This window comes from Medicago sativa, chromosome 4, assembly GCF_051527215.1.
Source record: "Medicago sativa cultivar Bolivia chromosome 4, Bolivia_mono, whole genome shotgun sequence".
In the NCBI taxonomy this organism is placed as follows: Eukaryota; Viridiplantae; Streptophyta; class Magnoliopsida; order Fabales; family Fabaceae; genus Medicago; species Medicago sativa.
This window is the reverse complement of record NC_140752.1, coordinates 16,448,734-16,466,842: the sequence shown is the minus strand read 5'-3', so window position 1 is coordinate 16,466,842 and position 18,109 is coordinate 16,448,734. Positions and strand designations below refer to the sequence as shown.

Genomic DNA, 18,109 nt, shown 5'->3' with positions numbered 1-18,109 from the left:
TTTATTATTAAAACAATGTGACATTTTTTATTTAGTTTAATTTTTTGGTAAAATATATACTAAAAAATTTCGAACTCCTTCAACAAACTCGTAAATCACCAGGAATTCACTCTATTCTACATACTCTCATAGACAAAGCACAAACATTTCTTTTTTTCTTATCATCTCTGTCATGTTTGAATTGCTTTTTTGTCTTCTATCTTTTTCTAATTTACTTTCTCTCTTCTCATGAATGAAAAGAATAAAAACATTCATCCATTAAATCACCACCAACCCACTTTTATAGCATGTTATGTTTTCTCTAATCTTATTTGGTTATGTTACCAGATTACAAATGTACAAAGTCTCACACGTAAAGGAGATATGTTAATATGTCATATATGAGTTAAAACTTCATATTGGATGCAAGAGTATGTGGTGAGAAACATATAAATGAGATGACTTATATACCTAGTGCATTAAAGATTAGGACGGAGATGTGGTGTCAATTTCATCTTTGTGGTTACTCTTAGCCTAATGTGATTATCCATGAGAAGACTTTTGGTATTTGCTGGAAAGTAACCATGGAAAAATATTGATGTGTTACTTGAGCTGATAAATTACATATTTATTTAACATTTTAAATGATGTGATATTTTTTTTAATTAAGTAAAAAAGAAATGTTAAAAAGAAACGTCATATTAAACATTCCCTTAATTAAGGGGTGTGATCGTAAAAAGAAGTGGTATACTTATTCAGTCATTTTAATTGAAAATAAATCATATTTACATCAAACTGAAGAAAATATCTATATTTACGATGATGTGTATTATTTACTTTTTTATGAACAATGATGTATGTATACTTGTTAGTAAGCATTCCATTAAAATTCACCAAAAGAAAAATATGCTTGTTGGTGGACATATTCAAAACTACCAAATACATTTGAAAAAAAAAATAAAAGAATATATTTTGCATTGCGGATGTTTTTCTCACAAAGAAAACTTGTTATTTTTAATTTATTTATTTTTTATAAGTGAAAATTTAGTGAGTCAGACTCCAAGGGCTCATCTGAATTAGGATATATTTTGAGATTTATCGAGCTCTAATCGAGATACTTACGTACCACCCATCAAGAAGTTTTCACGTTAGCAGTAAAAGCTAAACTCACGACAATTGAACCAAATCTTCATTGAGCAAGAATATATGTTTTTGATACTAAATGGGAGAAATCCATAAATTGAAAGTTGAATTAGGAAAACATGTTAGTACCACTTGAAAGACATTTATTTAACAAATTAGTAAACACCCACAATTAACATATATCGGCATAACTTGACCCAAAAAAACAAATATAGACATAATTGATTTTTTGTGTAAATGCTGATATAAAAACATTTAATTTAGAATGGTACCATAATCATCATGGACAATTTTAAATATTTATTTGAATATTTTGTTTTATAAAAATGAAATATCATAGCATGAAATGAGGTAGGAAATGAGAGACCGTAATGTGTACTTTATATGTAATGTAAGATAAATGTTTATTATAAAGATAAATATAAAAATATAAAGAACTGTAGTGTGATTGAGAATGTGCTTATATTGTCGATATATGTTGATTTAGTTGATAATAAATTGACTCCAGCCCCCATTAAAGTGTGAGTACAATTCTCAATACCAGCGTTAGGACATCCTTGATGGATAATACATTATAATCTCTTTTTGATTCTTGAGGTTTTCTCTTTGGACTCAACTCACCTAAATAAAGAGAGATATTGACAAAAAAAAATCTCACCTAAATAAAATTATTAAAAAAAACGAATATGTTTTTTTAGGGGAAAAGATAGTATGTTTATATGAGTAAAAAAAGGAACATACTTGTATGGTGCGCTTTTTTCTTGTGCTATTTTTTATTGTTATAAAAACATTAAAATATATTAATTTCCAACTTTTATTCTGATGATATAATTCAATGCAAGGTTTTTCCTAAATAATTCCTTTCCATCTGGAAAATACGTACACTTGATTTTATCAATGTCTATGATTGGCAAAAAAAACTGTGAAGACCAAATGTTGATTGCAATTAAATTGAAGAAATCAAATAAGAAAAAGGGGACAATAACCTTTACCGGTTTTCATGGAAAATAATTTCATTTCTTTTGCATAATGAGGAATGCTAGTAACACACATTTTAATATACATTTTTTAACACACTCTTTTGATTGGTTAAAACTCACTTGAGTTCCACCAAATTTATATGGGTCTCACATGATTTGGTGGAACCCGTGCAAATTGCAACCAATAAAAAAGGTATGTTGAAAAGTGTGTGTTGCTATCATTTCTCTTTTTATAATACTACCTTTATAGAGGTTTTGAAAGCTCATTTCATTCATTTTTATAGATAGTATACAATTTTTTTCTTAAATGTCTAGGCCTTTCATATTCTATACTACTTTTTTGGGTTCAAACATGCATATTCATTCGTTAGCAGTAACAAAAAACAAAATAAAAATTTCGTTAGCAAAAAAAAAACATGCATATTCATTCAATAATAATAATAAATGGTTTTAGCAAAGAGCATATACATTAATATACACGGTTTTGATTATATATATAATTTTTTTTCATTTACTATTATTTTGTTGCATACATTGATATACCATAAAAAAAACTTGTAATATTCGGAAAAAAAAAAGAAAAGAATATTGTAGATAAATGCTAAAAATTTTTTTACATCTTGTTCCCTTTTAAACTGTTTGAATCTGTTTGGCTTGGAAATTATCATTGACATATGTTAACATTTGAATGACTTATAATATAAGTGATGACACATAAAAAGTACACCTTCCGGCCACTAATATAAGCAAAGGTTTAATTTTTAGATTCATTCATTAAATGACGTATGTAGTCTATAATAAAGACTACATACGTTATTTAATCAATGAATCTAAAAATCAAACTTTTGCTTATATTAGTGGCCGGAGGGTGTACAAATGTCTTTTTCAATTATTCATAACTCATTCATAATAATATCCTTCATTTATTTGGTCAAACAAATAGCTTCCATATTTATCTTGCATGATTGATGCATTTATGTGTATCATTAATCATTTAGTAACAAAAGACATTTATCTTGCATGATTGATACATTTATGTGTATCATTTATCTTGTTATTCATAGACTTGTTTAAAAATATAGTGGAAAAAATCTAATATGTTTTTTTGTTGTTGGGGTTAACCCTCCGGTCCCAGAGGAAAAGGACCCGGGTAATTCGAGCAAAGAGGAAATTAAAGTCTTAACAAAAATTATTTTTCTTAAATAATTCATCTTTTAGTAGAACTCATTAACCACTTTGAGTCCAATTAATTGTTTCAAATTTACAATATTGTTTAAAACAATATTGGAGTTTTCTAAAAATGGTTGCTTTCTTGTACTTGTGTAAATAACAAATGATCAAGTTTATCAAAGTCTCATTCTTTAAAAAAAAAAAAAAAGTTTATCAAAGCCTCCAAATAGATTGTACTACCTCTTTAAGATCGAAAATAATGTTGTGATGAAAAAACTAATCCGAACAAAATAAAAGTATTATACATATAAATGACATATAAGAAACACGAAATCAATATCTGAACTGAAATATCTGAAGGTACACTATTCACTCCACATAATTTCATTTTTGTGTTAAACTAAAAATTTTGTTTGTAGTCATGTTTCGTTGTTTGATAAGATCCAAGATTTGTAGCGCAACACCAAAGTAGACCTTTCCTTCCTTCAAATCCTTCTCAAATTTATAGATCATATTTCTTCATACAATAGCATGAATTTTGTTACCCTGAAAATGCAAATAGTTAATTAGAAGAAGAAAAAAAAAGGAACTGGATAAAAAAAAATTAAGCAAAACTAAATACAGAATTTTCACAACTACATGCTATAACAAAAAGCACATAAATACAACCACAATGAAAAACAATCATAAAAAGTATACTCGAAACCTAAATTATGGACACAAAATGTCTTTTATTTTATGAGAGGAAGATGGTAGATGAAGATAATGAAAAACAAATTGTCTATATATAGGAAAAAAAATCATGTCAAGATCAATTCTGATTGGCTCATAAAAAATAAATGAGTCATGATCTATTTTGATTGGTTAAGAAAAAAAAATTATGAGTCATGATCCATTCTAATTGGTTGATAAAAATATTAAATGCAATGGATACATAATACACCCTCTGGTCACTATTATAAGCAAAACTTTGCATTTTAGATTCATTCATTAAATGATGTATGTAGTCTATAATAAAGACCATATACATCATTAATTAAATGTATCTAAAATGCAAAATTTTGCTTATAATAGTGACCGGAGGGTGTACATAATTAAGTCAACTTTCTTGATCAAAGGTCTAATGCATTGCAAAAAAATTGTTTGAGGAGCATTAAATGCTAGAAGCAAAATGAGGCGCCACGTGTACTTATGCTCATAGAAGTATCCTTTTGTATTATATAAAGATATATTGATGCAAGGCTATGGTACATGATGTGCCTTTTATAGGCTTCTAACCTTAATAACTAAGAAATTAAAAGCTTAACAGAGGCGGTGATAGTGCTTAGATTTTTTTTTTTTTTGTTGAGGAAAGTACTTAGATATTTCTACTTATTAATGACTAAGCAAATACATTGGCTGCGCTAGATTATTCCTAGCTGTGCTACTTATTTTTTTTAGTCTTAATGGCAAAGTAACTTAATAGTCTAATCTTATCTCATAAGTAAAAAAAGCAAATGGTGCCACATCATAACTTCTTTAATCTTCTAGTACATTCTTGATTTAATTTTCAACATTGCCTCCCTTAAATCAAGCTTTCAAACTTGTCATTCCAAGCATCATCTTCAACTTGTAAAATAAATCGATCTTCAACAAGCTTTGTAAAAATATTTGTAATTTGTTCTTCAGTAGGACAATACTCGATCACCACTTCTTTTTCAGCAATCAACTCTCATATCTTGTGAAACCGGATATCAATATGCTTGGACCGCCCTTGAAAAACTAGAATTTTAGACAGTGCAATCGTTGACTTGTTATCACAATATATCTCTGTAGGAGTATTCTGCTTTTGATCCATCACTTCTAAAATTCTTCTCAGCCACACTGTTCGAGTAGCACAACTATATATTGTGCTTCAGCTGTGGAAAGAGCGACAACATGTTGTTTCTTCGAAGAACATGATATTGCACCGGTGCCCAAATGAAATGTATTGACGTACTTTTTCTTGTTTCTATACCTCCTACCCAACACTATTTGTATATCCAACAAGCTTCACATTACTATTATTACCATAAAAATTCTATCGGTCAGAGTACCTTTGATATAACGAAGAATCCTCTTGGCTCCTTGCAAGTAACTAACACGTGGCTCCTTGCAAGTAACTAACACGTGGCTCCTCCATGTATCTGCTAAGTAAACCAACTCCATATACTATCTGGTCTTGTTGCAGTCAAATATCTCAAACTTACAATCAAACTTTTATAATTTCAGTTATTATAAAAATAAAAATTAGTATCTATTCTATACAATGTATAGAGAAAGTAGACCCTGATGAGTTGGCCTTTTTCTCCTTTCAAATTATAGCTTTAAGCAAATTTTATATCTTCTGCGTAAAAGTAAGAATAGTTATAATATACTAAGTAGTGTCACCTGAAGATACAATGTATTCATAAGATAATTGTTTACACTAATCCATTAGTTAAATTTCATACTTTTTAACATCTTTTAAATAAAATTCATGGTAGTTTTTTTAAGAAAAAAAAATTATACCACTTATAACATATACAATAATAGTAATTATTATAAAATAAGTCACGATAACAAATAAGTCACGATAACATATACAATAATTGTTTTTTTTTTTTGACAAGACATATACAATAATTTTTATTATTATAAAATAAGTGACGAGACTAATATTGTTTTTTTTTTTTGTGGTGGCCGGAGCTTGAACCCCGGACCTTGCATATAAAATTATACCACTTATAACATATACAATAATAGTAATTATTATAAAATAAGTCACGATAACAAATAAGTCACGATAACATATACAATAATTGTTTTTTTTTTTTGACAAGACATATACAATAATTTTTATTATTATAAAATAAGTGACGAGACTAATATTGTTTTTTTTTTTGTGGTGGCCGGAGCTTGAACCCCGGACCTTGCATATTTTTATTCATTGTTCATACCAACTGAGCTAAGCTCACAAGGACAGTCACGAGACTAATATACGCTACTATAAAGAATTACTAAAAATAAGTTATTTTATTATTTTTTTGAAGGAAAAAATACGTTATTTTATAATATCCTTTATATTAATTAAAAATTGAACAATTATAATACAGATTTTATAAAAAAAAAAATTACGCTTGTTTATTTTCACGTTACTTTCTACAAATGAGTCACTAAAGAGTAATTTTGAGGCATATGGTTTATACATGAGACAATTGTTTCTCATTGATAAATTAGTTATGTTTTTCTCTTTAAAATAAAAATTAGAATAAATAAAATATGTTAATTATAATTTTTTTATAAAATTCATTCATGTAATATATGTGTTTTACTTAAATATTCTCAAAATAGGTTTTTTTTATATCTCTTGCATGAAAAATAGAGTAATTATAATACAGTAATTATTATTTTTGCTCACTTAATTTTTTTTCTCTCTCTAAATGAGTCACTAAAGAATGACATTGACACCTACAATTCATATCTAAGACAATTTTTAGTCACTAATCAATTAGTGATTTGTCCGGTGACGATCGAGGAATCAGAACAGTTGTTCGCGATGATCCGGTTTTGCGGAGGTTGAGTCTTCACGGTGGAGGACAAAGGTGCATGTAGGCACGTTAGCACTCCAATGCTCAAGTCAATATTTGAAAGAGGTAATTATGTGCAAAATATGATTATTCATTCTTACATATAGGAATTCCAATCTTTAAATTTATTCTGACATATTATGCAAGCATCAATTTCTTGGACGTCATAAGGGAACTCTTCTGAATAATTGCTATTAGGGTTTGGTTGTGTGTAAATTGTTGTTTTAAGCTGAGATTGTTTCCTCTAATAAACCAGTACTTTCACTACAAATCCTCTCACCCAATTCAATAAATGCCTCAAAGGACATGTTTTACATTTCCAGGTGCATTTCTCGATGTGGATTAAGCAGAATTTCCACTTCACCATCATCTAAAGCAATAACATTTATCAGATTTTGCACTTCGTCATCTAAAGCAACAACATCCTTTTCATAAACAAATAAACCTGAAATTAGGCAAGCCTAATTTGTTCCTAAATTATAAAAAAAAAAAAACAGAGAATTCGGCTAATCAAAGAAAATGTTCATTGTAACACCCTATTCTCCCGACGATAAATCTATACCTATTAATAAGGGCAAAACATGGATTTTGGTGTAGCCTATTTTTACTCCATTAAATACCCTTGACAATTTTTTGTTTTAATCTACAACAAGAGACACACAACACATACAAAAATAATTAAACTGCTAAAACTAACAATCAATTCGCTTCAAAACATGTAACTGACATAATTGTGAACTGGAAATAAACTGCCGCGAAATTTTTCAGAACTCAAGTTTTTAAGACAAATTGAAAACTACTTTCTTTTTTTCAGATGACAAATTGCAAACTACTGTCCATCCCCAATTCCAAACATTTTGTTCGACCACCAGTTCAAATAATATGTTAACTATATTTAATTGTTAACTATATTTTTAGTTAACAATTCTTATGTTCTAAAAATATAGTTAACATTATTAATTTAGTAACCATTGAGATTTTAATATATCAACAATATATTAATATGTTAACTATATATTAATATTTTTGGAATGATAGGTGGAGGGGAAGAACGACTTTAGGACATCAATTCAGAGACTTTTTTGGTTTTCGAATCATAAACTTTCTTTCGTAAGAACAATGTGGGAGTTGACGAATGGATTTAAATACTTTGATCTATCTTGGAGGAGAAACGTATTTGTGTGGGAGGGAAGGCTTCTAACAAACTAGTTGGAGGTTTTGTAAGGATTTATTAATTGTACTCAAGGGACAAATTTTTGGAAATGGAGGCCGGAGGAGAATGGTTTGTTTTCGGTATCGTCGACTTACAAATTGTTGGAAAAATCTATGGTGTGGGAAGATAGATGGAATGACAGTGAGAAGAATGTTTTCGGTTATACTTGGAAAGGCAATGCTCCATCAAGAGTGGCAGCTTTTACGTGGAAACTTTTACTTATTGTATTCAGACTGTTTGTTTTAGCTTTTTTTAAAATAGATATTTATAGTGTAATATTCTTTTGCTACAATTTTTTTTAACAAAGAAACTGTTAAGGAAAGTTTCAAATGAAAAATCCGTTTGAATAGTTTATCTTAAAATGTAATTCTAAGTATTTCATCATTTTGTTATAGTTCTTTTTGGATACTAAAATTTCGAAAAAATCTCTAAAAAAAAAAAAGCTATTTCAAATAGCTTTTCATAAAAATCATTTTTGAAAGATGTCACTTTGAAAAAATATGTGATTTTTACTATGTAAAATCTCTAACAATGAATATTTAAGCTAGTGAATGCCAAAATCTCATTTTTAACTTATACTAAATGAGTTTGAAATAACTTGTACTATTTTTGAGTAAATTTTTAAAAAATACATTTTTAGAAATACAAAGAAAAATCTATTGTTTTTATATCTAAAACAAACGGGCCAAATCTTATTATTTGCAATATTCTTCCTTTGGATGCTTTGGGAAACTGCATTTTATGTGACTCGATAGCGGAAAATATGAATAACCTCTTTGTTTTGCGATGTGACCAGTAGGGTATGGAATTTGGTGGTGCGACAGTTAGATTTCATGTTTATTACGCCTCCAAATTTGTTATTACACTTGTAATGTTGGATTGGTGAGACGGTTTGGGCAAGGATTTTGTTTGATTTGGCAAGCAACAATTTTGGTAATCTGGAATGAGGTTAATTGTAGAATCTTCAACAATACGGTGAAGATGGCGGAAGAATTGCTCGTGGAAATAAAGGCATTGTCTTGGCAATGGACTCTGGCTAGATTGAAAGTTACAATAACTTTAATGGGTTTTAGCATTCTGCAAAATTCAAGTCACTTGTGTTTTTTCTTAGTTCTCATTTTGTTGTACCATTCTTCATTCTTTTGGTATTTGGCTTCCCATCAGAGTCCACAATGGAAACTAAACTCCCATCCAACGTTACGAAGAGTAAACTCCCATCCAACGTTACGAAGAGTAAAATGTACAACAATATCGGAAGAGAACCATTGCTTCCAGCTTCCTGTCATGTTCGATCCTCTTTTTGCCAATGTATCCAACAACACTCATGTTAGAAAAAAAAAAATTGTGTTAACAGTAACAAATTACAGTTTAAAATAAAATTATAAAATACTTCCTTAATTATTTCTAGATACTCATACTTGCATACACTAATAGTATCAAAATCATTCCCAATAAAATTATTATTAATCATAATGCTAAATTAAGCCAAATCTTGAAAATAGAATCACCTTCTTTCAACTAGTGAATAACTAACTTTCAAGTCCAAAAGGATGGTTGAATTTTCTTATGGTGAGTGGTAGAAATACATTCCTAGAAGGCAAGAACACAAATCATGGTCAATTGGTCATTGTGATGGCAACAACAAGAACAATACCATCAGACACAGTGACTGCGAACATGTGTATAAGAATTTTAAAAGTGTTGAGATGATGCTGGTACAAGCACAGTCAACTATACATTTTTGTGCAAGGCAGCAGATAGATTATGAAAGGAGACGGTTAAGCACGTGAGCTAAGCGCCCGGTCCACTCAGTCTTGTATTTCTTATACAAACTTGTGAAATAAAATTGCAGCGGAGAAGAAAACAAATCCAGTAAAATTTCTTCAAAAAAAATCCAGCAAATTAGTCTGTGGACTGCATTATTTCTATGTTGCAGCAAACATAATATAGAACCCACGACAGAAAATTAAAATATGATTTTGAAATAATCCTTCATACCAAATATTAACGAGCTCTAGTTTTTTTTTTTTTTTTTTTGAAAGAATAACGAGCTCTAGTTAAAACTCATTTTTGTGAAATGAATGCATTACTTTGAGTAGACAAAAACAAGAATAGAACTGAAGGAATCATTGAATAGACAAAAACCATCACTGGTAAAATTCCAAATAAAGACATTTCCAAGCACCACCCAGTAAAAAAAATTCACTTCAACGGCAGATTGTTTATATGCTATCTAAACAATCAAAATCAATTTCCAAGTAACTTAATTCAAACATAAACCATTCAAGCTTCCCAAAATTATACCTTATACCAAGATGTGCATGCAAAATCTAGGAGTCATTTAAAAGAGTTTTTGAAACGTCGATTGTTCAAATAATATTTTGGGTCTGTTCCCATACAATCTCTCAGTCTCTATACATGGATTTTCAGTGTAAAACTTGCTCTAGTCTATATACTCTCAATTACTGATATATGTCCCTTGCTCATAAATCAGTTTCACACTTCCACCTTACACATTCTATTATTCTGTTTAGGTTTTCCCTTGCATCTCAATTCTAAATAATGTATTATCTTCCCAAAACAAGGACAATTTAATTTTTCCTATACGAATATTTAACAGTGAATGACTTTACCTCTACGATAATTGTTCTCCAGGAAATTACCTTAAAAAAATATCATCTTCAAACTTATAATATCATGAAGACAAATTCCTCCAATTCATTAGAGCCAAACATCCAACAATGGTTAATAGATACTTATTCTACATTTTAAACAAGCTAAGCAGCCAAGCAATTATACAAAATATTCACACAACATATTATTATAAACTGACAAGGATTTAATAGCAATATATATGAAGTACATCAATTCAAACTAGTTTATATGAATGACATAAAATCAAACTAGTTATACTTGTTAGGGAAACTCACTTTCAATGTGTCGAAACTAAACTTTCAACGTAATCATTGGTCCGTGACCACAATATTTTATTGGTAATTCCAATTCTCTTGACTTTATTGTCTTTGCAGTTATATATAAATGCCTCGTCGTCATCGCGGTCATTTGCCAATATCAATGTATCCCCATTCTCAGAAAGATATAGTGGTAACAAATCTAATCGTTTATGCTCCGTTGGTGAAAAGAAATTGCTATAACTAATTTTTAATAGTTGAATCCAAGACTCTGGAGCACCAAAATCCTTCATTTGCCATATAAGAAAATGAGTTTCCTCAAAATCATGACAAAAACAAAGACGGCCCATCAAAACCACAAGCTTTGGCTGATGACGTGGAACCTTACCAAAATCCCGAGGAAGCAACAATTGAGTGTATTTCTCACCCGATAGATCAAGTGAAAGAATCACATACTCCTTAACAGTAGTAGATCCATCATTCCAATAAAATAAATCCGAAACAGAGTGATCACGTAGAGCCAACCAGTTAATAGTACCACTCAAATAAACCCCATGGTTATTAAATCTGTAAAGTGGAAGCATGGGGAAGCATTGAATATTTCTCCAAGAATTATCCCCCATGCTGATAATTTTAACCCCGATTCTTGCATTACCATGCTCCACTTCCAACTCTTTACAGAATGCCACCACCTTATAAGTTCTGGCCAAAGTATCGTAACCAAAAGTAAACCAAATACAATTATTAGAAGAGGGTAACAAATACTCAGATTTTGTCCTAGTGGCGGGGTTCCAAAAACAGATTCGTGAATCTTGAAAATGTGGCTTAAGGATATCAATCAAGCATAGCAATCCATTACACGAACCAACGACCCACCAACGACAGTAGTCATTGGTCAATCGATAGTAAGGATCATAATAAAGAATGGAGGTCGATTGATTCTCGAGTAAACGAGAAATTGGGAAGGTTACAAGATTCCAATCAATTACTTGTTTATCCTCATAATTTTGTGGCAAAATTGATGTGAGGTGCGGGTTTCGTACAGATTTATTGAGATGAACTTCAACGAATTGAGGATCAGAGATGACAGTTTTGAAAAATTTGTTCACGCATCTGAATTTCATAAGAGGTTTAACGGGGAGCCAAGAGAGGATTTCCATGATGAGTTCGTCGGGGAGGAACGCCGCTGCCATAGCTTCTTCTTCCTAAGCAAAGCAAACAAATTGAATTTTAGGGTTTACAGTAAAGGGTGCAATATACGCTTATAAAACTCGTGTCGTGAGATATTTATGGATTAAACGTGGTTTACAACAATTATTTATGATTTGCTTTTATTTTATTTTTTTGAACAAGATTTGCTTTTATTCTTAATAAATGATATCCTTTTATTCGAAATCGTGATTAGAATAATAATTATGATCAACAATTTATATTCTGTCAAAAAAAATGATTAACAATTTATAAAGGCATATTAAAAAAAAAAAAAAAAATTCAAGTATGGTAACTAGGTTTTCGTATCTGTGACCAGATACATGGTCCAATTTTTCTAAAGCTGCTACTACAAGCTTAAAAAACTTCCTGTATGTGGTGCAAAAGTTTGTCAGAAATCAGCGTCTTCATTGGAAGTACAAGTGATTCTTGAATCGGGCTTGTCTGGATTTTGATTATGATTGATAATACAATCTCCAATTAAAATCTGCTATGTGCCCTCCATCCAAAGCATCTTCAAGAATAAGTTCAATAGGAAGCCAAAGTGAAGACCAATTATTACCATAACATTGACCTGCAAAAGCTATCTGTGCAGCAGCAGGTATAACTACATTAGACTCCAGCTTAGATATTGTATTTCATTCCTTAGATACAATCCTGTGGATATTTTCCACCAAAGATAAGAATTTTGGTGGAAGCGGCTGCATTTGATGATTGAAAGATCCCCAATTTGATGGCCTACAAAATATAACATTCTTCATAAGGTTCCAAAATCTAAATTGAGTTTGGCTCCATTAAGTATATCAGAATTAATTTGGTTCTTACATTTTTAGATGAACTAAGAAAAAAACGTCAAGTTATTTTATTTTGCAAAAATTGTACAATGATCTCAATAGCTATAGTTGCGTTTTCCCTCTACAACCTGTAACACCCATACTAGACGTATCTAGAAAGTCTAGCATGTGCGTTAGTTTAGTACTCGATACATTAAAAATTTTTACAACAATACAGCTACGAATGAATATAAATACAATCAATTGTGTTCGTACATAATAATACAACTCAACTTTTCTAAAGTATAATGAATGCATCCTTGCATAACCATCTCATCCTGCAGCGGGTACGAACGAACACTTGACGCATCATCCATTCGGCTACTAGCTTGCTAATCCAACCTGTTTATCTGAAACAAATAAGGATTGGGATGAGACATAATGTCTCAGTGAGTTCCCCTAAATCCTAGGCTATAGGTAACCTCAGGGGAAACCTACGGTCACCACGTGTCTAGAATACAACCTACCGGTTGATTATACGTGTGTGGGGACTTGCATACTTAGACGGTCGTGCATACTAGGGCCGTCATAGTCTTATCTCACTTTTATAGGCTTCACATCCTATACGTGTCATGGCGGTCGAGGGGAAACTAAAACCGCAATGCCAAGAATACGCTCTACGTATCGAGGCCTAAACATACTAAAATCATGACACAATTCTAAACCGGACGATTAGGGGAAACCTAAGATCGTCATCGGCATATCTTTCTCTATACTTGCTCTATGCATAACTATGTTATATCTCACAACATATTCTATCTTACTATCATACTAGTTTTGACGATCTACGTCTATGTTCTACTATTCTTGACGATCTACGTCAAGGCTCTACTATTCTTGACGATCTACGTCAAGGCTCTATGACATAACATAATATATCTAATAATATGCACAGTCAGATTCATTCATGAAGTTAGCGTTTAACAATCAAACATTATCTGAGTTCATTTTACGGAAAGCCCCGAGTGGAGTAACCCCGAGCGCAATCCCTATCTATCCGATGGAAACCTATCTAAGGTATAACCAACGGCACTCCTGCAGTGACGTGCGGGATCCTCACGGCTAACCCCATTTCACCTAATGGAAACCCCTTGCACCAACCTAATGTGGACACAAGAGACACGACCACTACATCTTACTTACTAAGTGACATGCGGGTTCCTTACGGCTAACCCCGTTTCACCTAATGGAAACCTCTTGAGCCAACCTAGTGTGGACACAAGAGACATGGCACCTTAACTTTAAAGTCTTGGTCTATATATATACATGAGTATTAAATCTATGCTAGCTATCTCTTTTACCTCGGATGCCTATACGATCCAACTAGAGGTAAACTATATGCTTGTTTAACTTGCTATGTGAAGAGATGTCTAATCAATTCACGTCTGGCCATACTCGTATGGCACTCTAGTTTCTATACGAAGAGAATACTCTATAACACTTCGCATCTAATCAAGCATACTACTCATGCCTAGCATTCTATTCTTTACTAACTATTCTAGTTCTTGACAAGCTATGTCAAGGCTCTACTTTCATCCCATGCCTAGTTCTTTGCTACCCGAGTAACTCGGCTAAACTCTCTTGACTCACTCTTGCCATTCATGTTAAGATTGCCATGATTTTCTTTTCAAGAATCGTTCGATGTTATGTGCATTGCCTAGATGTTGTTTTGGGGTTATAAAGTTGTAAAACGTTGAAAGAAAAACATCGGAATGCACCACGGACCCACACTGAGCCAACAGCCATAAAGCATGTTGGCTGGTCCAGAGGGCTGCGCTAATAGCGCCCCTAGAGCGTGGCTCATCCTGAGAATTTCGCTATTAGCGTAGATTTCGCTAATAGCGTAGCTCTTCGGGTCTGTGGTACAAAATTTCCAATTTTTGACCCAAAACTCATTCTAATGGTTCCTGTAATGCACCAAAACATCCAGCAACATATATATACATTTATAAACATATTTCATGGCAATTTAACATCAAATCAACAAGAATTTATCAAAAGTCCATTAGGGTTCCAAATCCCTCATAAACATAAATTACTACTTTCTAGCATGAATTCACACAACCAAGGGAAGGTAAACTATCTATGGAACTCACCTAATCATGTTCCTTGCCACTTCTCAAGCATCTAGCACCAAACCCTAGTTTCCTCTTCATTCTTGCTCTTTAGCCCTTTTTCACCAAACCATGCCTCAATCCTTTCCCTTATGTGTTTCTTGCTTGCTAAGCTGCCTTAATCCATGCTTGATCATGATTTGGAAGAAGATTGGATGTCTTAGAGAGGAGAGGGAGCCGAAATTCTAGAGAGAAGGAGGAGAGAAAGGTTTTCCCAAAAACCTAGAGAGAGAAAGTGAAGTGGGAAATGAAGAAAAATGGCCCTTGTGGCCTTATATAGTCACTTGCGACATTTTACCACTTTGCCCTTCGCCTTAGTCGTGTTTACCTGACACTGACACATAAGCCCATGCTTGACTGATATTTCATAAAAACATCTTCCGTCGTACTTGACGTTCTATAACACTTAATCTCTGATATATAGCTCATACCTGACTTATGCCATTAATAGACATTTCCATGATCATTTGTCCTCTGACGCGTCTAATGGGTAATATTCCGTTACTGTTAAGCGGGATATTACACAACCCCTCTTTTGAGTATTGCAGAAAAAGATACAAAATAAATAAAAGTATGTTAGTAAAGAAATAATTGATGCAATTAAAAAACTCAAAGAGAATATTATAAAAAGAGACAAGATTATTTCGCAAGAGAATAACATCAACTAAGAAAATAATTTAGACAATTTATTAAATTGAAAGATCAAATTCAATTTAGAACGAAGTAAAAATATAAACCAAGATATAGTTTTGATGGTATACCTTTGGTACTTCATCAATTTGATTTATATGACCAGTCATTATTTTAAATATAAGATCTTCATCTTCAATGTCATCTTCACCTTTATCGTCGTCAAGTGTTATGATATTCAGACAAGAATTAACTTGACCCAAAATTGAACCCATAATCGGCCTTGTTTGATTATCAGATCTAAAATACTGTTGAAACTAGTATTGCTAATGTTAAATCAAGTATAAAATAATAGGGATAGAAAGATAAATCACTTTCGACGAGTGATAGGCTCCAGAAAAATAACGAGAGACAAGGAGAAATCTGATATTAATTCATTATATTATCGTCTTACAAACTGTTTGGCTTTATAGCTAATAAAAACTCTCTATCCCTATCTGATCAATGACAGGTGTAAACAGATCCCTCTATTGAGGCAACTAATTCCAATAAAAAAAAACTCATAAAGGACAACTGACCATCTTCTAGATCCTTCTAAGCTTCTTGTTCCCTTCCTTGCACTAGCCAGCTCATAGTCCCTGGCCCACACAGAAACTCTCCTTTTCCTTGCTAGTTTAGGGCTTTTGTCCTCCTTTGGCCCAATATGGTTGTTGCCAGAGTTTGCTATTGGCACCTGCTTATCATTACCCATCACTTTAAAACTCACCTTTTCCTCAAGGTGCACATTTGGATAGGCCTCTAACATTTTGTCTTTGTCGTCCCAAGTAGCCTCTGTGGCAGGGAGTCCTTCCTAGTGAATTGACACTTGTGTCATGGTACCCTTCTTAGTGTGGATCAGTCTTGATTAACAATTTATAAAGGCATATTAAAAAAAAAAAAATTCAAGTATGGTAACTAGGTTTTCGTATCTGTGACCAGATACATGATCCAATTTTTCTAAAGCTGCTACTATAAGCTTAAAAAACTTCCTGTATGTGGTGCAAAAGTTTGTCAGAAATCAGCGTCTTCATTGGAAGTACAAGTGATTCTTGAATAGGCTTGTCTGGATTTTGATTATGATTGATAATACAATCTCCAATTAAATAATAAAAAATCAATCATACATTCATACCAGTAATAATTTCAATGGCATTAAAATCTGCTATGTGCCCTCCATCCAAAGCATCTTCAAGAATAAGTTCAATAGGAAGCCAAAGTGAAGACCAATTATTACCATAACATTGACCTGCAAAAGCTGTCTGTGCAGCAGCAGGTATGACTACATTAGACTCCAGCTTAGATATTGTATTTCATTCCTTAGATACAATCCTGTGGATATTTTCCACCAAAGATAAGAATTTTGGTGGAAGCGGCTGCATTTGATGATTGAAAGATCCCCAATTTGATGGCCTACAAAATATAACATTCTTCATAAGGTTCCAAAATCTAAATTGAGTTTGGTTCCATTAAGTATATCAGAATTAATTTGGTTCTGACATTTTTAGATGAACTAAGGAAAGAAGCCTCAAGTTATTTTATTTTGCAAAAATTGCACAATGATCTCAATAGCTATAGTTGTGTTTTCCCTCTACAACCCCTCCTTTGAGTATTGCAGAAAAAAATGTAAAATAAATAGAAGTATGTTAGTAAAGAAATAATTGATGCAATTAAAAAATTCAATGAGAATATTATAAAAGAGACAAGATTATTTCGCAAAAGAATAACATCAACTAAGAAAATAATTTAGACAGTTTATTAAATTGCAAGATCAAATTCAATTTAGAACGAAGTAAAATATAAACAAAGACATAGTTTTGATGGTATACCTTTGGTACTTCATCAATTTGATTTATACGACTAGTCATTATTTTAATTATAAGATCTTCATCTTCAATGTCATCTTCACCTTTATCGTCGTCATGTGTTATGATATTCAGACAAGAATTAACTTGACCCAAAATTGAACCCATAATCGGCCTTGTTTGATTATCAGATCTAAAATACTGTTGAAACTAGTATTGCTATTGTTAAATCAAGTATAAAATAATAGGGATAGAAAGATAAATCACTTTCGACGAGTGATAGGCTCCAGAAAAATAACGAGAGACAAGGAGAAATCTGATATTAATTCATTATATTATCGTCTTACAAACTGTTTGGCTTTATAGCTAATAAAAACTCTCTATCCCTATCTGATCAATGACAGGTGTAAACAGATCCCTCTATTGAGGCAACTAATTCCAATAAAAAAAAAACTCATAAAGGACAACTGACCATCTTCTAGATCCTTCTAAGCTTCT

At 31.7% G+C, this 18,109-nt stretch overlaps 1 protein-coding gene across 2 annotated transcripts; it reads right to left on the bottom strand.

Annotated features, from left to right (window-relative positions):
* Window positions 1–9,054: 9,054 nt before the first annotated feature.
* LOC146926762 (F-box/kelch-repeat protein At3g06240-like) lies at window positions 9,055–17,788 on the bottom strand. 2 transcript variants are annotated; one of them, XM_085700257.1, is made up of 3 exons: window positions 17,636–17,788; window positions 16,942–17,219; window positions 9,055–12,186 (listed from the first exon to the last, which is right to left on the bottom strand). In XM_085700257.1, the coding sequence occupies exons 2-3, from the start codon at window positions 16,960–16,962 to the stop codon at window positions 11,005–11,007; spliced, it is 1,203 nt and encodes a 400-aa protein (XP_085556383.1). In that variant the 5' UTR covers window positions 16,963–17,219; window positions 17,636–17,788; the 3' UTR covers window positions 9,055–11,004. The 2 variants fall into 2 exon arrangements, with proteins under 2 accessions (XP_085556383.1, XP_085556384.1); XM_085700258.1 differs by having other exon boundaries at window positions 9,055–12,182.
* Window positions 17,789–18,109: the final 321 nt, after the last annotated feature.

Bases quoted from the DNA above. Each gene is read 5' to 3' on its own strand.
- LOC146926762 (XM_085700257.1), bottom strand. From the start codon at position 16,962: ATGCCATTGAAATTATTACTG. The intron at 12,187-16,941 runs GTATGAATGTAT...TTTGCTTAGGAA, and splicing joins TGCCATTGAAATTATTACTG to GAAGAAGCTATGGCAGCGGC.